Source organism: Saimiri boliviensis, chromosome 6, assembly GCF_048565385.1.
Source record: "Saimiri boliviensis isolate mSaiBol1 chromosome 6, mSaiBol1.pri, whole genome shotgun sequence".
In the NCBI taxonomy this organism is placed as follows: Eukaryota; Metazoa; Chordata; class Mammalia; order Primates; family Cebidae; genus Saimiri; species Saimiri boliviensis.
Genome location: NC_133454.1, coordinates 47,952,571 through 47,975,761, shown reverse-complemented (window position 1 = coordinate 47,975,761; position 23,191 = coordinate 47,952,571). Strand labels below are relative to the sequence as shown.

At 43.4% G+C, this 23,191-nt stretch overlaps 2 protein-coding genes across 4 annotated transcripts in view; one reads left to right on the top strand and one right to left on the bottom strand.

Annotated features, from left to right (window-relative positions):
• Positions 1 to 243: 243 nt before the first annotated feature.
• Positions 244 to 23,191, bottom strand: part of PTS (6-pyruvoyltetrahydropterin synthase) — a 44,221-nt gene continuing 21,273 nt past the window's right edge. For 2 of the 3 annotated variants that reach the window (XM_074400584.1, XM_039471443.2), the window contains one exon: positions 5,978 to 8,963. In XM_074400584.1, the coding sequence (XP_074256685.1) occupies positions 8,945 to 8,963 (19 nt within the window). In that variant the 3' untranslated portion in view covers positions 5,978 to 8,944. Of the gene's footprint in view, positions 689 to 5,977; positions 8,964 to 23,191 lie in introns of those variants that run through there. The other variant, XM_074400583.1, reaches the window with a different exon arrangement.
• PLET1 (placenta expressed transcript 1) lies at positions 8,960 to 22,840 on the top strand. Its single transcript, XM_003923699.2, has 4 exons — positions 8,960 to 9,412; positions 15,221 to 15,422; positions 19,415 to 19,482; positions 22,665 to 22,840. The coding sequence occupies exons 1-4, from the start codon at positions 9,229 to 9,231 to the stop codon at positions 22,838 to 22,840; spliced, it is 630 nt and encodes a 209-aa protein (XP_003923748.1). The 5' UTR covers positions 8,960 to 9,228.

Sequence of the window (23,191 nt, the reverse complement as noted above, 5' to 3'; positions counted from 1 at the left end):
GAATCTCTCCAGTCATAATAACAAGAAGGAAAACAAGGCCGGGCACGGTGGCTCAAGCCTGTAATCCCAGCACTTTGGGAGGCCGAGGCGGGTGGATCACGAGGTCAAGAGATCGAGACCATCCTGGTCAACTTGGTGAAACCGCATCTCTACTAAAAAAAAAAATACAAAAAATTAGCTGGGCATGGTGGCACGTGCCTGTAATCCCAGGTACTCAGGAGGCTGAGGCAGAAGAATTGCCTGAACCCAAGAGGTGGAGGTTGCGGTGAGCCGAGATCGCGCCATTGCACTCCAGCCTGGGTAATGAGTGAAACTCCGTCTCAAAAAAAAAAAAAAAAAAACAAAAAACAAGCAGTTATTCAGTGCTCTCTCTATTCCAGCCATCATGTTCCATAGATATTATGTTATTAAAAGCTCCCAATAGCTTTATGGGTGGGCATTGTCATTATCCTCATTTTGTGGATAAGGAAATAGAGCAGCGCATAAATTGGTCAGAGGTCACATGGGTAGCAAATGGAGAAACTGGGACACAAGCACGGATCCTTCTTACCAGCTTTAGATATCCTGCGCTCCTCCACTCATGTAGACTTCTTCCTTACGACATGGATCCTCCTTGCATGGATCATGACATTTCCCTTTTGATGTCAGGCTGCTCACATTTTCTGAACTCCATTGGAGTATAGGCTTCCTGAGGTTAGAAGTTGTTTTTATGAGCCAGGCGCATTGGCTCACATGTGGAGGAGACCCCATAAGTGCTGAGGCAGGAGTCAGAAGCCTCAGCCTATTCCCATATAAATAATGAAGAAGAAAATTACTAGAGATATAACCATAGTAGTTATTCATAGGTGATCTTAGTTCTTTTACTAATGCCTCTCAGGTCATGAAGTGTGAACCTGGGGTGACGTTGTGAAAGGAATGATCCTAAGGCAAGACACTTTAAGCCCTCTGTCGTGCCTTTGTAAGGACTGCTGGAAGGCGCCTTGGCTATGCTGTTTAGCAAGCTGGGGAAGGAGATGATGTCGGAGATGTCTCCTTCCCAGGAGGAGTTAGGAGAAAACTCCACTCCTCCAAGTTCTTGCGGTAGGCCTGACAGCTGTCAGGTAGACCCGCAGACATCCCAGGGCTTAACTGTCTCTATGTGATGCTGTGCTTCAGTGGTCATGTTCCATGTCCACTCTCATGCTCTGCTGCACCTGGTTCCTTTTTTCTTAGAAGAGATCATCAGTAAAAGTAATATAAATCTTAATGTCTTTGTTCTTTCTTGACAAGTATGGAAAAGTGCTGACACATTATGCTCCTTACCTCATCTCAGCTACTAGAAAGTCTTGGGTCCCTACCTATATGACACGTGATGTACTTGACCCTATCACTGACCACCAATGCCATGCCCTACCTACTTGCACCCAGCTTTGTACTCAATAAAAGTCAGAGTGTGCAGACACAGGGCCACTGCCAGACCCTGTGCTTTGGTTGGCAGTGGACCCCTGGGCCCACACTCTTTTCTCTGTCTCTGTGTCTTGTGTCTTTTATTTCTACAGTTTCTAGTCTCCAGACCAGCAGAGGGGGACTCAAAGGACCCTGTAGGGCTGGACCCTACAGGCTCATGCCTATAATCCCAGCACTTTTTGAGGCCGAGGCGGGCAGATCGCCTGAGCTCAGGAGTTCGAGACCCGCCTGGTCAACATGGTGAAATCCATCTCTACTAAAAATACAAAAATTAGCCGGGCATGGTGGTGGGTGCCTGTAATCCCAGCTACTCAGGAGGCTGAGGCAGGAGAATTGCTTGAACCCGGGAGGCAGAAGTTGCAGTGAACCGAGATCACGCCATTGCACTGCAGCCTGGGTGACAAGAGCGAGACTTTGTTTCAGAAAAAAAGTTGTTTTTATGATGCTTTGGGGGTGATATAAAGAGCATAAGTGCTGACCAACCGAAGGGTTTGAAGCACCATGGGTATTTAATAAATGTTAATATCGATTGCTATTAAAATCATTAATATGATTTTATATGTCTGAGGAAGCAGTACTACAAATAATTCTGAAGTTAATGTATCAATAACAATTTATCTAATTGACAAAACTGCATTTGTTCACAAGGCTAGAAATAGAGCCTATTTGTTTTCAGGAGTGTACACACCGTTGTTTGTTTTTGTTGATAAGAAAGAGAAGCTGCTATGGCATAAGTAAGGACATTTAGTTGCTACTACATAGTATCAAATCAGTGCAAAAGGAAAAATCACAGGTCACAAGATATATGGCAGAAGTTAGAAGCATGGAAAGGAATTAAATGAATTAAAAGCTGTTTCTGTGACTCAGTTAATTGAATGATACTGAAAACAAAGTAGAAAGCTGGATTCAGGGCCGATTTTCAGGAGCCTCGTTGTAAATAATTAGGCCACCTCTTGAAAGTGTACATGACACTAACACCTCATAGCCTCTAAGGGAAGAGGTTTCATCTCCTCCTCCCAGAGCCTGCAACAACAGAACCAGCACAGAGACGCCAGCAAGCATTCCCACGATCACGGACCCCACTCTCTCTCCTCATCCTGTTCAACCTTTCTTTTCCCTACATCCTTAATTTCTTACATTTTAAATCTTGTTTTTCTGTAAGCTGATATAAATCCTACCTGAATAAGGCAGGTATTAGAAAATCAATCCACTCTTCAAGAACTTAACCAAGGGAATTTCCTGTGAGTAGCACAAGCCTTGAACTTTCCCAGAAAGGGTCCTCATCACATCCTTGTCAGACCACCACAGGAGCTCACGGCTCATCCCGCCTGCTCCAGTTCGTGTCGCACTCATCAAACCATCCTGCGTGTGTGTGTGTGTGTGTGTGTGTGTGTGTGTATGTGTATATATATGTATATGTATATACAATATATATAATATATATGTGTGTATATATGTGTATATTATGTGTATATATATGTGTATATATGTATATGTTTATAAAATATATATAATATATATGTGTATATGTATATATAATCTATATATGTATATATAATCTCTATATACATGTATATATAATCTCTATATATATGTATATATAATCTCTATATACATGTATATATAATCTCTACATACGTGTGTATATATATACATATATACATATATACACACACGTATGTAGAGATTATATGTATATATACATATAATGATATTGAATATAAATATACACACATATATACACGTGTGTGTATATATGTATATATGTATATATATACACACGTATGTAGAGATTATATATACATATATAGATTATATACATATATTATATAATATATATTATTTATACATATACATATATACACACATATGTATATATATACATATGTATATATATACATATATACACATATCTATGTGTATATAATCTATGTATGTGTATATGTATATATAATCTATATATGTGTATATAATCTCTATATACACATATATAGATTATATACACATGTATATAGAGATTATATACACATATATACATATATACACAGCATATATTGCAATATATATATTGCAGTATATCTCATATATATGCCATATATATATGTATATAGCAGCAGGAGCAATGCGGTCAACTGTTATGCTGTGTCTTTCCACGAAATTTCTAAGTGTAGCTACGCAGGACGGAGGAAGAGCCACTCGTTTCCAGTCACTGACCTGGGCGTTCTTAGTTCTCTTCAAGGTTCCTGCAGTGGGTTTCCTCTCAAGCAGAGAGTTCTTGCTTCTCAAAGAAAGAAGCCACACTGGCCATGTAAATAAGGTGTCCAAACCTTCCTCTTCCACAGCTGGAGATACCTTCCCAGTTCCTCTTCTATTTGGGGACTGGGAAGCTCTGAGTCCCAGCTTCTCTCATCTGCTTTCACTTTCTCACCCACCAACCCCTGCTCTCAGTCAACCACTAAGTTCCCTCAACACTGATCTCTGCCTAAAATAAATGAAATAAATTTCCGGTTTTGGAGGGATGACTGATTCTAATGTTGGGGAAAGGAGCTTAAAAGATCTCATCTCCCACTCAGTAAGAAAGGGGTCCGTGAACACCTTTCTTGAACACCTATTCCTACTTAAATGCCAGAAATTCCTGCTTTTTGCCACAGTGATATAAGGCATTTCTAGAAGTTATGATGCAAAGTAAATCTTTTTATATATCTAGTTTCAAAACTTTGAATTTCAGGCACCTAGATAGGTGCCAAGTTTTCATTTTGTTAAATAAGGACATTTAAAAAATAAATAGGTGAAGGAGGGAAAAATCTACCATCTATAATCTACAATGGCCATAATTTCATGAAAGAAAGAACAACAAAACATCAGAAAGCTATAACGTAAAAATAAAAGGTAGGCCTTTAAACTGAACAAATGTGTCTTTCTTCTTAAAAATGTCATAATTTTGCCCTTGTCTCTGTCATTCCACGAAAACAGGTAAACAGTTTATCAAGATAGTTGCTAGCCTAGAGTTTGGCAACAGTTGCGATAAAGCAGGCCTTACTATCCCAGAAGGCCATGTGACCTGGAGCAGCTCAACCGCCCAACCCCAGCCGGGTGAGCATGGCCAGCCAACGAGGTAACACAAGCAAAGCACAATGCAGATCCAGCTGTGCTCTTGACATGCAATTTTGGATTAAACAAAGACACAAATATGATCAATTAACTATTTTTGTGATAAACTTCTCTCCAAGTGCTAGCAAATGTAAGTAGATGAGGCAAGTGTCCCACACGTACCACAAAATATACAGACGGCATATTGAAATTAAAATGTGCTGTATCTGAAATACATCTGAATCTGAAATGCTAAGCAAAGCATGCATGTATTCACTAGATACTAGAGCTGCCCAGTGGAGAAAATCCCCAGCCAGGGAAAGGAGGCCAGGATCTGGCCCTGACTTGCCACTAAGTGGTTCTTAAGCCTGGAGCAAGTTGTTTAATTTTTCTGTGCTCAGTTTTCTCAGATATAAATAAGGGAGTTAGATTAAAATTATCTCTTGGGGCCAGTCTTGCTTGAAAATTCTTTTTTTTTTTTTTTTTTTTTTGAGACGGAGTTTCGCTCTTGTTACCCAGGCTGGAGTGCAATGGCGCGATCTTGGCTCACCGCAACCTCCGCCTCCTGGGTTCAGGCAATTCTCCTGCCTCAGCCTCCTGAGTAGCTGGGATTACAGGCACGTGCCACCATGCCCAGCTAATTTTTTTGTGTTTTTAGTAGAGACGGGGTTTCACCATGTTGACCAGGATGGTCTCGATCTCTTGACCTCGTGATCCACCCGCCTTGACCTCCCAAAGTGCTGGGATTACAGGCTTGAGCCACCACGCCCGGCCAAAAATTCTTAATGTGATGCATAATAGTGTGTTTCCTCTCTCTGAGAATTTGTGAGGCCTCTGGGAATGAGAAAAATGGTGCATCAGCTCAAAAGCTGACCTCGGGCTATCCCTAAAGCACAGGGACTCTCACTTTGGGATATTCAAAATCGCAACACCCACAATGCTGAACCAAAGAGCCAGAGGCACAACCCAATTAGCTCATAAATTAACATGTGGGTAAACAAATGAGAGTAAAACTTCTCCAGCTGCCCCCAGCTCCCTGGTCGCTCTGGTCCCTCGAGTTAGCACAGATACTTGCCATTGGCGATAAAACCTTCCTCTTTTGGAGGATTGACTCTGTGGCAGGCATGTTACATGCATTAGTAGTAACTCTGTGTTTAGCTTTCTGAAGAAATGCCAAACTGTTTTCCAAAGTGGCCACATCATTTTATATTTTCACCAGAAATGCATAAGGTTCAACTTCTCCACATCCATGCCAACTATTGTTATTATCTGTCATTTTGATAGTAGTAATTTTAGCTATAAAGAGGTTTTTTTATTCAAACTTTGATTGGCATTTTCCTAATAACTAATAATGTTGAGCATCTCTTCACATGCCAATTGGCCATTCGTACATTTCTTTGGAGAAAGTATTCAAATCTTTGCCCATTTTTAAATTGAGATATTTATCTTTTTGTTGTTGAGTTGTATTTCTTTTTTTTTTTTTCTTTTTTTTTTTTTTTTTTTTTTTTTTTTTTTTTGAGACAGAGTCTCTGTCCCCAGGCTGTGGAGGGCAATGGCACAATCTCGGCTCACCGAAACCTCTGCCTCCCGGGTCCGGGTTCAAGTGATTCTCCTGCCTCAGTCTCCCAAGTAGCTGGGATTACAGGCACACAACACCACACCTGGCTAATTTCTGTATTTTTAGTAGAGCTGAGGTTTCACCATGTTGACCAGGCTGGTCTCAAACTCCTGACCTCAGGTGATCCACCTGCCTCAGCCTCCCAAAGTGCTGGGATTTCAGGCATGAGCCACCACACCTAGCCCTTTTCATTTTCTTTATAGTGGCCTTCAAAGAACAAAAGCTTTTAGTTTTGAAGTCCAATTTATCTATTTTTTCTTTACTTATTTTTGCCTCAAGCACCAAGTCCAATAAACCGTTGCCTAAACCAAGGTTATAAATATTTACACCTATGTTTTTTTCTAAAAGCTTTATAGTTTTACATTTAGACCCTTGATTCAAGTTAATTTTGTATATGGTGTGAGTGGGGCTCCAACTTTATTCTTTTCCATGTGGCTATTCCGTCGTCCCAACACCATTTATTTCCCCATTGAGTTGTCTTGTTACCCTTGTCAAAACCCAGTTAATAATAAATGTGTGGGTGTGTTTCTGAGATCTCAATTCTATTTCATTGATTTATATGTCTATCCTTATGACAGTACCACACTACACTATCTTGATTACTGTAGCTACACAGTAAATTTTAAAATTGGAAAGTGTGAGTCCTCAAACTTTGTTGTGTTTTGTTTTTCAAGATCATTTTGACTATCCTGAGTGCCTTGTTATAGTTTTCAGTATACAAGTCTTGCACTTATTTTGTTAAATGTATTCAATTGACCTATCTTCAAGTTTACCAATACTTTCTTCTGCCAGTTCAAATGTGCTGTTGAGTTCTTTAGTGACTTTTTAAAATTGCAGTTATTGTACTTTTCCATTGCAGAATTTCTATTTGGTCCTTTTTATCATTTTTATCTCTTTATTACTATTATTTATTTGGTGAGACATCAATCTCATACTTTCCTTTAATTCTTTAAACATGATTTCTCCTAGTTCTTTGAACATATTTATAAAGCTGAGTTAATGTTTATGTCCAGTTAAGTTCAGCATGTGAGCTTCCTCAGGGACAGTTTCTGTTTACCTGGGATTTTTTGTCTGTATAAGCCATATTTTCTTATTTATTTGTATATCTTATAATTTTTGTTGAAAACTGAACATTTAAAAAACATGAAGTCAGGCAAAGTGGCTTATGCCTCTAATCCCAGCACTTGGGAGGCTGAGGCAAGAGAAGTGCTTGAGCCCAGGAGTTCAAGAACAACCCAGACAACATAGCAAGACCCTGGCTCTACAAAAACTATAAAAATTAACCAGAGTAGTTAACTGATGATTTGGGAAAGCTCCAACTGTTCTGTTTCCTTCAATTGGCTGCTAGTTTGCTGATCTTCACAGTTACCACAGTTGCAAAGGCCCTCATGGAGGTGAGAGGGAGCAAATTAAGAGAGTGGGCTGCATCCCAGTGTGTAATCTTTTCTCTTTTTGTTTTGGTTTTTGTTTTTCTGGAGACAGAGTCTCACTTCGTTACCCAGGCTGGAGTGTAATAGTACAATCTCAGCTCACTGCAACCTCCGCCTCCTGGGTTCAAGCAATTCTCATACCTCAGCCTCCCAAGTAGCTGGGATTACAGGTGCGCACCACCAGCCTTGGCTGATTGTTTGTATTTTTAGTAGAGATGGGACTTCTCCATGTGGGCCAGGCTGGCCTCAAACTCCTGGCTTCAAGTGATCCACCCACCTCGGCCACCCAAAGTGTTGGAATTACAGGTGTGAGTCACAGTGCCCAATCTCCAGTGTGTAATCTTTTCATATCCATTTGACAAAATGATGCCACCGGGGATGATTGTATACTGCATTTAGTCTGTGGGTGAAAAATACCTAACGAACTACGCGGGGACTAGAGCTACTTAAAATGCCGTAATGCTCATGGTTCTTAATGATATTCAACAATTTTTCTTAAATAAATGTCCCCAGACTGTTGCAAGCATTTGGTTAACTTCAAAAATTCTGAAAAACGTATTTTGACCATTTTTTTGCTAGTGTTCTCATTGTTTTAATGAAGGAGTTGATTTTTCAGAGGTATTTATGTCACCATTCTGCACATGTTTCTCTTGAAGGAACACATAGTCAGTATTATCTTGATTCTATTCTACATTTTTTTGTTTCTACTCACAAAGTGGCATATTTCTTTCCTCTTCTTCAGTGAGTAAGTCGTAAAATTCAGAAGGGAGATGTGAAAAAGCATATTTTCTTATGTTTTTGTGCTATGGTGTTATGGAAGAATGTGTCAGGAACAAGATAGACCTAAGCTGTTTCTTTCCAAATAAATAAATAATACATAAGCAGATATAAGTCCAGAAGCACAGTCTTTCTCGTTCTATGCTTGTCACTAAATGAATTGGGGATTAGAGACTTGTTTGATTAATCATTGCATTCCAATGTGTAATCTTTTCTCTTTTTGTTTTTGTTTTTCTGGAGACAGAATCACTTCATCACCCAGACTGGAGTGTAATGGCGCGATCTCGGCTCACTGCAATCTCCGCCTCCTGGGTTCAAGCCATTCTCGTACCTCAGCCTCCCAAGTAACTGGGATTACAGGTCTGCACCTCCATGCCTGGCTGACATTTTGTATTTTTAGTAAATTTGTGGCTTCTCCATATTGGCCATGGGTGGAAAAGCGTGTGTAATCCAGGAAAAGAAGGTTTTTGTCCCTGAGTTTCCTGCAGTGAGAAGAGTGGAGCTTCTGAACAAGCCAGGTATGTGATGATTACACAACTCTGAATTTCACTTGCTGGTATTTACGTCTTCTCGGTGGCTTTCTTCAAATAGCAGATACTGACCTGAGTAAAAGAAAACCATATTTAGGACATTCCCCTCCTTGAACAAAACTACAATTTGCAAAATCATCAGTGACAGGTAATGGCGACTGATGATTCAGTCCTGGTGATGTTTTGGGCCAAATTCCAGAAGCCGATGTATACTCAGAAGGGGCAGGGAGAAGATTTGCATTTGTGACTCCATCTAGGAGCTGTGGCATATAAACAAGAGGTGAGTTGTCAGTTTTGCCCAATTCCAGGCCGAGCACTTTCTAAACAAATCAAGACCATGGCAGTCCTCCATGCCATACTGTTGCAGCCACTGGGGCTGTTTCTGTGCCTCAGTCTCCAGCTTTCTTCCGCCATCTTCATAAGGTTCAGTAACAACTGCTTCAGCTTTAATGAGTACTATGCCGTCACCCTAAGCATCAAGGCCAGTTCGTATATCTACGAAAGCAACACAGTCTATTCTGGTGAGTAGAAGCCATGCTCTCTGCTGTCCTTTGCTCTGGGGGAAATTAACTAGATTCAGAACATACTCCTCTGTTGCTACTCTCAGTTATACAAAACATGTGTCTTCTGAACCAAATGAGAAGCAAGGGAAGGAAGAGAAAGAACGAGAATTAAGAGAGTGGGTTGGGAGTACTACTTCTTTTTTTTTTTTTTTTTTTTTTTTTGAGACCGAGTTTCGCTCTTGTCCAGGCTGGAGTACAATCGTGCAATCTCAGCTCACCACAACCTCCGCCTCCTGGGTTCAGACAATTCTCCTGCCTCAGCCTCCTGAGTAGCTGGGATTACAGGCAGGCGCCACCATGCCCAGCTAATTTTTTCTATGTTTAGTAGAGACGGGGTTTCACTATGTTGACCAGGATGGTCTCGATCTCTTGACCTCGTGATCCACCTACCTCGGCCTCCCAAAGTACTGGGATTACAGGCGTGAGCCACCACGCCCAGCGGGAGTACTACTTCTGCATGTCCTTTGTGAACTCAAGCCACAGGAGTGAGAAAGCCCCAACCCCTAGATTCACTGAGCCCCCAGCAAGAGCACACTTGGAGCAAATTCTCTGACTTAAGTAAAATGGGCATTTTAATCATTTTAAGGGATAATCGTTGCATTCCCATGTGTAATCTTTTCTCTTTTTGTTTTGGTTTTTGTTTTTCTGGAGACAGAGTCTCACTTCATCACCCAGGCTGTAGTGTAATAGTACAATCTCAGCTCACTGCAACCTCCGCCTCCTGGGTTCAAGCAATTCTCATACCTCAGCCTCCCAAGTAGCTGGGATTACAGGTGCACACCACCAGCCTTGGCTGATTGTATTTTTAGTAGAGATGGGACTTCTCCATGTGGGCCAGGCTGGCCTCAAACTCCTGGCTTCAAGCAATCCACCCACCTCGGCCACCCAAAGTGTTGGAATTACAGGTGTGAGTCACAGCGCCCAACCTCCAGTGTGTAATCTTTTCATATCCATTTGACAAAATGATGCCACTGGGGATGATTGTATACTGAATTTAGTCTGTGGGTGAAAAATATCTAATGAACTACATGGGGAAAGTATTACTAACCCACTTTATGTATGAGAAGCCTGAGGCCAAGGGAAATTACATGACATGCCCAGAGTCTCCCCAGTAGGAAGTAGCAGAACTTGCTTTTGAATCTTAGTCTTTTGCTTTTCTTAGAGGTGTCCAGTAGTTTTCTTTTGTTTTGGTTTTTTTTTTTTTTGAGATGGAGTTTCGCTCTTGTTACCCAGGCTGGAGTGCAATGGCGCGATCTCGACTCACCGCAACCTCCGCCTCCTGGGTTCAGGCAATTCTCCTGCCTCAGCCTCCTGAGTAGCTGGGATTACAGGCACGCACCACCATGCCCAGCTAGTTTTTTGTATTTTTAGTAGAGACGGGTTTTCACCATGTTGACCAGGATGGCCTCGATCTCTTGACCTCATGATCCACCCGCCTCGGCCTCCCAAAGTACTGGGATTACAGGCGTGAGCCACCGTGCCCGGCCCGGTATTTTTAACACATCCCTTTTTGAATCAGCCAAATCTACAAGTCAAGGAATATGCTTTCTAATTCATTTCATAATAGTAACACTTCATATGGTGTTCACATGTACTAGTGACCTATTAGGGAGACATCATTATCATTCCCATGTTGCAGATGAGAAAGAGAGACAGAAATGCTAAGTGACTCTTACCCAGGTCCCAGAGCTACTTAAATGGGGAAGCTAAGATATGAGCCAGAATTCCAGCTTCAGAGACCCTCCCTTTAACCACTATATACCTCTTCCTTCTAGTAATGAAAGCTAACACTTCTTATGATGTGCTGGGCAAGTTTTAGGAGTAAATACTGTTATCATTTTACAGACAAGAACTGAGTCACGGAGAAGTTAACACTGCGCACTAATAAGTAACATAGCTAAGATCTGAATATAAATGGCACAGCCAAAACTCATACAGCTTTTTGTCGAGCCAGGCTCTCCAGCTTCGGAATCTGTCTTCTTATGTACTGTGTTATCCTGCCTTTCTTTTTTTTTTTTTTTTGAGACGGAGTTTCGCTCTTGTTACCCAGGCTGGAGTGCAATGGCGCGATCTCGGCTCACCGCAAGCTCCGCCTCCTGGGTTCAGGCAATTCTCCTCCCTCAGCTTCCTGAGTAGCTGGGATTACAGGCACGCGCCACCATGCCCAGCTAGTTTTTTGTATTTTTAGTAGAAATGGGGTTTCACCATGTTGACCAAGATGGTCTCGATCTCTCGACCTCATGATCCACCCGTCTCGGCCTCCCAAAGTGCTGGTATTACAGGCTTGAGCCACCGCACCCGGCCTATCCTGCCTTTCTTAAAAGTCTGACCAAATTTTGCAAAGACCAGCGTGATCTCCACACTCATGGTCTATAGGTCTCAGACTTCAGCAGGTGAACAATCATGGCATGCCTTCATGCACTCATCCTGGCTTATCTTTTGTCTTACTTTAAATGAGGACTGACACTAAGTGCTTCAGTTGTGATGGGGCCAGCTATGAACCACTCCCTCAGGCAGTGGATATTGTCCTGACAGGGCAGAGAGGATAATCTTGTAATTCAAAATGAGCACAGGTGGACATACGTGCAACCTGGGCGAGAACCTGAGGGGTCAGAGGCACAACTGCAAAAGAGATCACAAGCCTCTGGCATTTAAAATAATACCTCTCCAGGTGGAAGATTTTGCTAATGCAATGGAAGAAAGAGAAATCTATTGCTGAGCATGGTGGCTCATACCTGTAATGTCGGCAGTTTGGAAGGTCAAGGCAGGTGGATTGACTGAGCTCAAGAGTTTAAGACTAGCCCTGGTAACATGGCAAAACCTAATCTTTACAAAAAAACACCAAAATTAGCCAGATGTGGTGATGTACACCTATGGTCCCAGCTACTCAGGAGGCTGAGGTGGGAGGATGGCTTGAGCCTGAGAGGTGGAGGTTGCAGTGAGCTGAGACCAGGTCACTGCACTCCAGCCTGAGTGACAGAGCAAGACTCCATCTCAAAAAAAAAAAAAAAAAAAAAAAATGGAGAGAGAGAGAGAAATCTATCACGTGAAGATGCTATCGAGGGGGAGACATGGGAGCCTTCTGAAGGTAGAAAGACAGGAGAAAGACAAGTCAAGATGATCCACTGGAGTGAAAGGGATCACGGCAGTCACAGAGGCGTTAGGTGGAGCAGGGAAAGGGAAGGCGGAAAGAGGAGAACTAAGATTCCTTAGATGCCTACCTATGCCATGTACCCCCAACCTTTATCCAATTCCATTTTAAAACAGAAATGGCTACGAAAGCTTTGTGGTAAACTGACTCACAATATGAATGATTTAAGGGTCAAAATCCTCGCCCATGGAGATGTGAGCTGCTAGATCCCACACCCGTGGTTGTACAGCAGGCTCCACGATTGCCTTGCAGGTGTCATTGCCAGAACTCAGGACTTCCGGGGACTGAGTAAATGCCCACCCAGGCCAAACGCTTTTCCTTATTTTGGTTTTGAAATTCTTTTAAACTTTAGGGCTATGTCAATATTGGTAAACTGTGCATAAATGGCTTGGCAAGTCCCAAGAGACAACTGCCGCTCAAGCAGTATCTTAGAACGGGTTCCCTGGGTCTGTTTTGATGTCAGTGAAAGAAACCCTTAACACAGTGACATTTACATTGAGACTGTGCTGAGCAAGCATCTGCCATTTTTTTTCTTCTGTGGGCAAGAGGGATGTGACTTGCCTGCTTTTCTTCCTGAACTTTAAGCCTTAAGGGCACTATACAACATGGGATGCATGACTTTTAAAATCAACCAATAAGTAGTTACTTAGGGTCCTCCAGAGGCCCAGCACTGGGCTGTCCAGATACCAACACAGATGAAACCACAGTGCATAGCACGAAGTGTTATATGATTAAGAACTCAACTGCTGAAAAACAAGAGAGAGAAGAAGAGGAAAAAAGGGATAAATTGGTCCAGACGTGGGACACAAACAAGCCGCTGGAGTGGAAGTGGGGATGCGATGTGTGATGAGAGGGAAGGCAGGCTTTCAGACAGGCAGCCAGACATGAGCAAGGATCAGGGGCAGAGGCATTTGCAGAAAAAGGTAAAACCTGGCTGCCCTGAGCATGGAAATACAAACAGTAGGCTGAGGCTAAGTTCTTACAGTCTTAAAAAACGTGTTGAATACTATAGTCAAAGACCAGAGGCGGAAATATAAAAGCAGAAATGTTGACACACTCTAGGAGGAAGGACCCTTTGAAGGTTTGGGCAAGAGTGTGTTTGCTGGACGTGTTGCATAAGGAAATCTGGCCTGGCTGCCGCATGTTGCAAGGCTGCCTAAAGGGAGAAGAACCTAAGGCCAGAAATCCAGAAAATATGGGTGCCTAGGAGGGAAGAAAGAGGATTTAAACCAGAGTGGAAGGGGAAAAGCAGAACAGAGCACATCCATGCCCAGCTGACACTGATGACTATCTGGATGACACCATCTCCGCTCACCTTCTACTGTACCAGACACACAGATCTAGAACAGATATCAGATGCTCATTGAGCAAGTCAGGGTCTGTGGGATCTGAATCAGCCAAGCTTGACTGGCAAAACTAACAACTACAGCACAGAACTGTAGTGTGCATATAGCCATATAATAACAATGGCAATTTATCCAATACTCACCATGTATTAAAATCTTCGCATTCTTTTCTTTATCCCCCAGAACCTTTCAAGTTAGGTATCATGATCTCGGATAATGAAAGATAATGTCATTATTCCCACACCTAGAACCAGGCCAGGTACAAAACGGGCACACAATAAATATTTGTGGAGTGAATGCTGAGCAATAAGGAAACCAAGGCTCAGAGGTGAAATGACTTGCTCCTAAGTGTTAGAGTCACAATTCAGAAGCAGGACTGTCTGAACCTTTTGTGTTACATGTTCAATCTGCTTTGCTTTGTTAAGAAGAAGCCTTAAAGAAATTCTGGGTGGCTGAAAGGGTCCTGGAAAGAACAATATCTTAGCATTGAGAAATTCACTCAGAAGAGATCTCCTAAGGGAAGAAATAGAGACAGATACTTTCTTCTTCTTTTTTTTTTTTTATTGTACTTTGGGTTCTGGGGTACATGTGCAGATCATGCAGGATTGTTGCTAAATGCCCTCTCCATTACCTATCCGAAGGCTGAAATTAACAAGTGGAATTAACAAGTTATTTGGGGTAACCCTATAGGGAGTTAGGGCACCTGTGGCTCAAAGGCACTCCTTCCCACACCCTAACAACAGAGATGAAAAGAATCAATATTGCTGGGACCACAAAAAGGGTTTTGCTTTTACTTGGACCACCTGACCTTCCCACGTGCATCAATCTCTTCCATCCCCACATTACCCCCTGAGAAGAGGACCAAGCAGTCTTGTCCTCTCATCTTGCCCACCGAGAAATGGGCCCCGGCTCAGAGAGGTAAAGAGATTCACTCCCAGAATCTCACCCCTCATGTGTAGCAAAACCAGAGCTGAGTATAGATTTTCTTTTGTCTGCCTTTTACTGCAGCGAATTTGGAAAACACCAAAAAGCACTAGGAAGAAAATTGAAATGATCTGTAACTTCATTACCAAGAAATCACCACAGTTAATATCTTGATGTATCTCTTTCCAGACTTTCAACTGCTTTTCAGAAATGAGACTATACTATGTGTACATTCTGTTTGTAACTTTCTTGTTTCACGCTTTGTTTTGATTTCACTCCCCTCATCTATTGAGCTTTGCTCACAGGGAGCAGATGGCTGATTGTTTCTTCATCATATCCTCCCAGTATTCGTTCCTGTGGATGACCGCGTCTATGCTGTGGTCATGAAAGCCTTGAACAAGAAGGGTGACTCAGTGGGCCTCTGGCGAAGAGCAGATGAAAATTGCCACAGCAACTCCACGTATTACATGAAAGATCAATACATGACAGTCTTTGAGGCACAGTGGCAATCTCCTGAATCTGCGAACATAACTGAAGTGGAGATACAGTAAGAACCTAGCTTGTTTTGCTTTGGGCTCTACAATTTTCATGTTGGGTTTATGCAGTTTTACACTGAGCTAGGAGGACTTAAAATACAATCCAGATGTGATGAGAACTCAGCGGCTGCACTTCATTACCATCTCACAGTGCTCTACCATACATACCTTCCATCTATAGGAGCTTGCAGACAAACACATTCACACCAACACTATACACCACACACCACACATACACTCACACCCCACACACACATACATACCACATGCACCACACAGACACACACCACACACCTCACACACATACATACCCCACACACATACACACCCCATACACACCACACATACAACCACACTCACACAACACAGATACATGCCACATGTACCACACACACACCCCACACACATACATATGACACACCATACACACACACCACAAACACATACATACCACACACACCACACACACCACATGCACATACATACCACATGCACCACACACACCACACACATATATACCACATGCACCACACAAACATACCACATACCTCACACACACACACCACATGCAAACCACATACACCATACACTCACACCACACACACATACATACCACACACCACAGACACCACACACACCACACACACATACATACCACCCACCACAGACATCACTCACACCACAAACACACATACCACACACAACACACATACCACACACATACATACCACACATACTACATGCACACCACACACACCACATACACACAACATATACAGACCACACACGACACACACATGCATACCACATAAATACCACACACAACACACACACGCACAAATACCACACACACACCATATACCACACATACCACACATACCACACTATGGAATCATGACACACACATACCACCCACACAACACACACACCACACACACATACACACCATACATGCTTTCATACCACACACACATACATAACACATACACATCATAGAAGAACCCCACACGCCATACAGATACCATACACAAAATACACACCACCCACACATACCACATGCCACTCATACACTATACACCACACATATACCACATATACACACTACACACATATCTTACAGACACCGCACACACACACACATTCCCACACATAGCCCCTTTCTACACACACACACACACACACACAAACACACACACACACACACACACACCCTGCTTATGCCCAACATCCTCAGAAAAAACTGAGCACCCTCTTTGTTTCATATTCCCTACATTCAAACTGGAGAACCATTTTTTAACATATGGATTCATTTTGGAAATGGCTCACTAACAATGTATGATGATTGTCTAATTAAACTGGCTTCTAGTGTCACACAAAATGGACACACTCGGATTCTGAGGTAAGGTCACCTAGAATCGCATTAGACTTTAACAACAAACCTTCCTCCGAGCTGGGATCTGTCATTAGGTTTACTTTAGGAACCACATGTTGGGAGGTACGTAAGCCTTTCAGATTCCATTCTGTACTGAAAGGGCTGGTCTGACCCGCAGGCTGTGCCGGCTGGAACAGCCGTGTCCCTGTAGAATCTGGTAATGACGGCAATGCTGTCAAACCACCCTTCCCTCTCTCTCCTCGCACTGGGCCTGGTCGGACCTAACTGGCTTTGGAGGAGGGACTGTTGTGCCTACAGAGTGACTGCAGCCTCCCCATGACAGCAGTTTCTTAGAAGCCAGCCAAGGCTGATTAGGGCAAGGACTTTTTCATCTCACCTCTGAAAGCCTCCACATTCCATGCATCAAGAGATGAAAGACCAAAGAGTGACCATCTGCAAGACAAATGGCCCAATCCCACTGACGGTGTGGTCTCCAGACTCCTCCTAAACTTGCACACCCATGATAACACACTGGCCTCCCTGCTTCTTTATACCACGTGGGCATATAATATGTGGGGCTCTGCTCCACATAGTAGGGGAGATGCAGAAAGCAGGGGACTCCACAGTGGTGGGCTGGGCACAAAAGGGACAGGAAGAGGTCCCTACTCATGGGATGTTACAATGAGGTTGGGGAGGCGAGGTTAGGTCAGCAAGGCCTATATACAAATGACTGAGGCTAAGCATCACTTCCTCAAGAAAGCATTCACTGGGCTGGGCGCAGTGGTTCACGCCTATAATCCAAGCACTTTGGGAGGCCAAGGTAGGCAGATCACCTGAGGTTGGGAGTTCAATATCAGCCTGACCAACATGGAGAAACTGTCTCTATTAAAAATACAAAATTAGCCAGGCGTGGTGGCACATGCCTGTAGTCCCAGCTACTTGGGGGGCTGAGCAGGAAAATCGCTTGAACCTGGGAGGCAGAGGTTGCACCTTGACCCAAGAGCACACCATTGCACTCCAGCCTGGGCAACAAGAGTGAAACAAGAAAGAAAGAGAGAGAGAGAGAGAGAGAGAGAGAGAGGAAGGAAAGAAGGAAGAAAGGAAAGAAGGAGGGAGGGAGGGCAGGCAGGCAGGCAGGCAGGAAGGAAGGAAGGAAGGAAGGAAGGAAAAGATTCCCTGAACTTACAAATCAAATATAAGCTCCCAGTTATCCACCCTCAGAATTTCTTCCCCTTCTTCACAGCGAACATCACAGCTCTGTTCAATTTTTTTTTTCTTTTTTTTTGAGACGGAGTTTCGCTCTTGTTACCCAGGCTGGAGTGCAATGGCGCGATCTCGGCTCACCACAACCTCCGCCTCCTGGGGTCAGGCAATTCTCCTGCCTCAGCCTCCTGAGTAGCTGGGATTACAGGCACGCACCACCATGCCCAGCTAATGTTTTGTATTTTTAGTAGAGACGGGGTTTCACCTTGTTGACCAGGATGGTCTCGATCTCTTGACCTCGTGATCCACCCACCTCGGCCTCCCAAAGTGCTGGGATTACAGGCTTGAGCCACTGCGCCTGGCATTCAATTCTTTACCTAGGTAATTGATAAGCCATTTAAAATCTATCCCTCTGAAGATACTGTAAGTACCTGAGGGTGAAAACCAGGCCTGTCTTGCTCAATCACTGCCCCCTCAGCACCAGGCACAGTGACTGACATTCAGTGTCCTTTCATTAATTATCTAACACATGTATGAACAAGGGACTCCTATTATAATGGGTTCATCGCTAGGATAACAACAGACCAAGTGGTGCCGGTCGTTTAGCAAACATAAAGCGCCTATCATGTGTCAGGCACTGTTGACAAGAGAACCTGCCTTGGAAAGCTGGTCCTCCCATGAGGACAGAGGCTCCTAGCAAGTCAGTGCAACAGAGCGCCATGCCTGGCTTAGTGACAATAGGGAGAAACAACTTCAGAGAGGTCATCATTGAGTCTACAAGCAGATGTGACCAGAACAGGTATATTATAGACAGAAGGACTGACATGAACAAAGACCAGAGGTATGTGTACCAGCCTGTAGGCAGTCCAGGGTGCCGACGTTGGTGGGGGTGTGGGAATGGGAGAGGTTGTCTGGAAGTTGACCAAGATGGTGGAGGATCTTATCAATAAAAAGCAGACCAGTACTTAATGATCTGCTCATTGTGCCATACAGACAGTAAGCACAAAAGGAATTAAGAGGTTGGGAAGTCTGGCCGGGCGCAGTGGCTCATGCCTGTAATCCCAGCACTTTGGGAGGCCGAGGCAGGTGGATCACGAGGTCAAGAGACTGAGACCATCCTGGTCAACATGGTGAAACCCCATCTCTACTAAAAAAAAAAAAAATACAAAAAATTAGCTGGGCATGGTGGTGAGTGCCTGTAATCCTAGCTACTCAGGAGGCTGAGGCAGGAGAATTGCCTGAAGCCAGGAGGCAGAGGTTGCGGTGAGCCGAGATGGCGCCATTGCACTCCAGCCTGGGTAACAAGAGCGAAACTCCGTCTCAAAAAACAAACAAAAAAAAGAGGTTGGGAAGTCAGAAATGTGAGCTGAACTTGTGAATTCCGCATGAGGTCCTCACCATTATCTCTCATTGATTTGCCCTCCACAGAGCTTTCACTGTCACTGCTGATACCAGAGCCCTGCCTGTACTTTCTACTCTGAAACTGACAGGAAAAGGTGAGTTCCTCTGCAGCCCATTTGCATGTCTGGCAATGAACTCAGTCAGCCTGGAAAATTATCTTGTGGGTTCCCCAGAAAAGAGGGTCTTCTCACCACACATCACTCAGCTATCAGTTGAGGCTCCCTGCACCTTGAGACCTCTATAAGATTTGCCCAATCTGTTGTCCCATGCCCTTTGGAAAACAAAAGCCCTTCCCTAAGATTTCTACAAATTCTCAGGGTCCTTATATTCTCAGGGTCATCTGTGTTTCCAAATTCCGCTTCCATAGGAGCTGTTTCTGTTCAATACCACATAAACACAATGTGAAAATATCTTCCTCAATTTCCACAAAGAATTCACACTCAAAACACAAAGCCTTCATGGATACAGCAGACTTTAACCAAAGGGGTTTAAAGGGATTGGGGGTGGAAGGTGGGGAGCTGCACAAAGGATTGGTATCATAGAAATAGCAATAATGTCTTTAGTTCTTAAAGTGGCCTTTGGCCACCACCACTACCACCAGGAATTTTCACAGGCTGTTGCCCCCAGCCTCGCACCTCCCTGAGGTTCCTTGCCTGTCTTCTTCCCCCTTCCCTTTCTCTTCTCTTACCTCCCTCTAAGAGCTATAGATAACAAATTCAAGACTGGGCACAGTGGCTTACACATCCCAACACTTTGGGAGGCCAAGTCAAAAGAAACACTTGAGCCCAGGAGCTCAAGACCAGCCTGGGCAACACGGTGAGACTTTGTCTGTATTTTTTTTTTTAATTGAGATACAGTCTCACTCTGTTGCCCAGGCTAAAGTGCAGTAGTGTGATCTCAACTCACTGCACCCTCCGCCTCCCGGGTTCAAGTGATTCTCCTGCCTCAGCCTACCAAGTAGCTGGGATTACAGGCGCAAGCCACCAGACCCAGCTAATTTTTGTGTTTTTAGTGGAGATAGGGTTTCACCTGGTTGGCCAGGCTGGTCTCGAACTCCTGACTTCAAGCGATCCACCTGCCTCAGCCTCCCAAAGCACTGGAATTACATGCGCAAGCCACCACGCCCGGCCTAATTTTTTTTTTTTTAAATTTATAAAAACGTTCCAGAAAGGAGATTCAAAAACATAGGTAACTTGCCTAAGGTCACACAGAAAGTAAATGGCCAAAAGAAGACTCCTATTCCATATGATATTTTTTCCCACTTTTCTTAGACTGACATCAAAACTATAAAAATATCTTGTTTTTGAATGACTTTTTGAAATACAAGATTCAACTGAGAACAAGAAACATTAGCCTTTCTCATTGTCCAACAATGGGTGGTCCTCATGAGCCCCCAGACACTGAAAGACACCTAGCATGCTGCCTGTTTTCACATTGCAAAATGTGTTCAAAGGGGAGAATTATATTCAATAACAAATGGTAAAGTGATTATGCCTAATGAAACTATTACATGAATGTCTTAACTCTTTCCTTGGTGGCTTTCCCTCTGCAAGAAAACAGATAGTCGTTTCTTCCTCAAGGCCATTGTCAAGATGAACCCTTATGTAAATGTTACTGGGAAAAGGGGGTCTTGATCCAGACCCTAATAGAGGGTTCTTAGATCTCACACAGGAAGGCATTCAAGGTGAGTGGCAGAGTGTAGTGAAGAGATAGTTTATTGAAAGCTACTCCATTTCTAGAGGGTGCTCTCAGAAAGCAGGCAGAAGAAACACTGTCTTTAAGTTTTTCTTGTGTAGGACCTTGTCTACGTAAAGACTGAATTAATCTGTGCCTATGTGTGGGTGGGCTGATAGCATGACAAAATTTATTATTTTATTGATGTAAAGAAAACTATCCCTGACATTTTAGCATGTAAGTCTATCAAAGCGTAATTATCTTGAAAGCATATATTGTTAAGGGTATTGGGACATCTGGACTTCCCACTGTTCTAGGAGTGTGTCCTTGTTGGTATCTTCAGTCTGTTTCCTGAACCATAAACATCTCAGGATCATAGGCTGTGACTGGCGAGGAGTGTGCTTGCGACTTTCAAGATGTAGTTGACTTTTAAATGGTGTCACTCTGACTCTCCTAGGCTCCTGCTTCCCTGCCATAAATGCCAAAAAGGAAAAAAAAAAAAAAAAAAAAAAAAAAAAAAAGTTTGTTTCTAGTCAGGACTCCAGGCCCTGGGGAAATGCTAAATAAGATTAGACAATGCTATCATACTGGAAGGTGCCCTCCAGGTGAGAGGAAGAGTTATTCATCATTCTCTTCCTTCTTTTTTTTGAGACAGAGTCTCGTTCTGTCACCCAGACTGGAGTGCAGTGACTCAATCTCGGCTCACTGCAACCTCCACCTCGTGGGTTCAGGTGATTCTCCTGCCTCAGCCTCCCAAGTAGCTGGAATTACAGGTGCCTGCCACCACACTGGGCTAATTTTTGTATTTTTAGTAGAGATGGGGTTTCACTGGCAAGGCTGGTCTCAAACTCCTGACCTCAAGTGATCCACCCGCCTCAGCTTCCCACAGTGCTGGGATTATAGACTCCCGGTCTCTTTCTCTTCCTTACAGACCCTTCTAGGACCCACTCAGAGTCTTGGAGGTATTCCCACCAACCTCCAGTTTGTTCAGGATCAGACAAGCCCTCAGTACGATGAGCTTGGCTTCCTCTGCTTCTCTGCAAATTAACTTCAGGGAACCAATGTGCGATCAGGTCCCTTCATATAAAACTGACCAGTGCCTCTGAAACCACGGAAAGAGAGTCGGAGCTTTGGGCCAGGCACCTTTCTACTAACTTTAAAGCAGGGGTGACCATCCTCAAGTCTGGATGGGATCTAGTTTTTACAAGCCCTTGAAATTAGCAAGAAGAAAATAAAATTGTGCCAGTCTGGATCATATTTGCACTAAAGACATGAATACATTCAGGAGGAGACTACCCGCCCCAACAAGAAGAGGAGCAGGTGAATAAATTCAGTACATCTCCATCTCATCTCATAGAACTATGCAGACTTCAGGGTAGAAAGCATTTCTTCCTTACTTTTGTTACTTAAACCTCTGTGTCCCCCAGCTTTTCCCCTCCTCTGAAAACACTTTGCACGGGAGAAGGGTTGATTGAATTCTGCTCGTGAATCTGGCTCTAGCATTCCATCAGATTACCCTCCTTTCTCGAGGGCACACCCACCACCCAACAGAGGTCCTGATGCCATTTTCCAATGCCAACCATACCCTCAATCGTCTTTCCAGTGTCAATCGTACCCTTACCTGCCAAGATTCTCCAGAGCTCAGTCTTCAAGCCTTTCTCTGTGATTATACCTGAGAATATCGGAATCAACAGCCTGGCCAACCGAGTCTTCAGCAGCCCCATCACAGATGCCATTGATATCCTGCTTGCTTTTCTCACCAGCAAACTTCTCTTCTAAAGGGAAACTAGGAAAACTGTTTCTGCCTCCACTGCATTCTCTTACATTCAGTTCCAAGCCAGTGCTGGGATATGTGTGTAAATGAAGGCTTTACATTCTCAAATGTGCAAGTCTACTGCCTCTGCTTCAGACCAAAATGAAGACCTGGAGGCATTCATTGGCAGGCTTGGGTCACACAGATGTTCATCTGGATCTTTCAGGATACATATTACACTTTTTGTAAACATTTAGATCTGGCCAGAATGTAGTCACCTAGAGTTCTCCCTATCAGTTTAACAAGTTGGCAGCCAATTCCACAGCCAATCTCAACTTTTGTTCATTGCCAAATTATTCCCCTGCATCCCCAGAGTT

Bases quoted from the DNA above. Each gene is read 5' to 3' on its own strand.
- PLET1 (XM_003923699.2), top strand. From the start codon at position 9,229: ATGGCAGTCCTCCATGCCATACTGTTGCAGCCACTGGGGCTGTTTCTG. The intron at 9,413-15,220 runs GTGAGTAGAAGC...ATATCCTCCCAG, and splicing joins AAGCAACACAGTCTATTCTG to TATTCGTTCCTGTGGATGAC. The intron at 19,483-22,664 runs GTGAGTTCCTCT...TCGTCTTTCCAG, and splicing joins TCTGAAACTGACAGGAAAAG to TGTCAATCGTACCCTTACCT.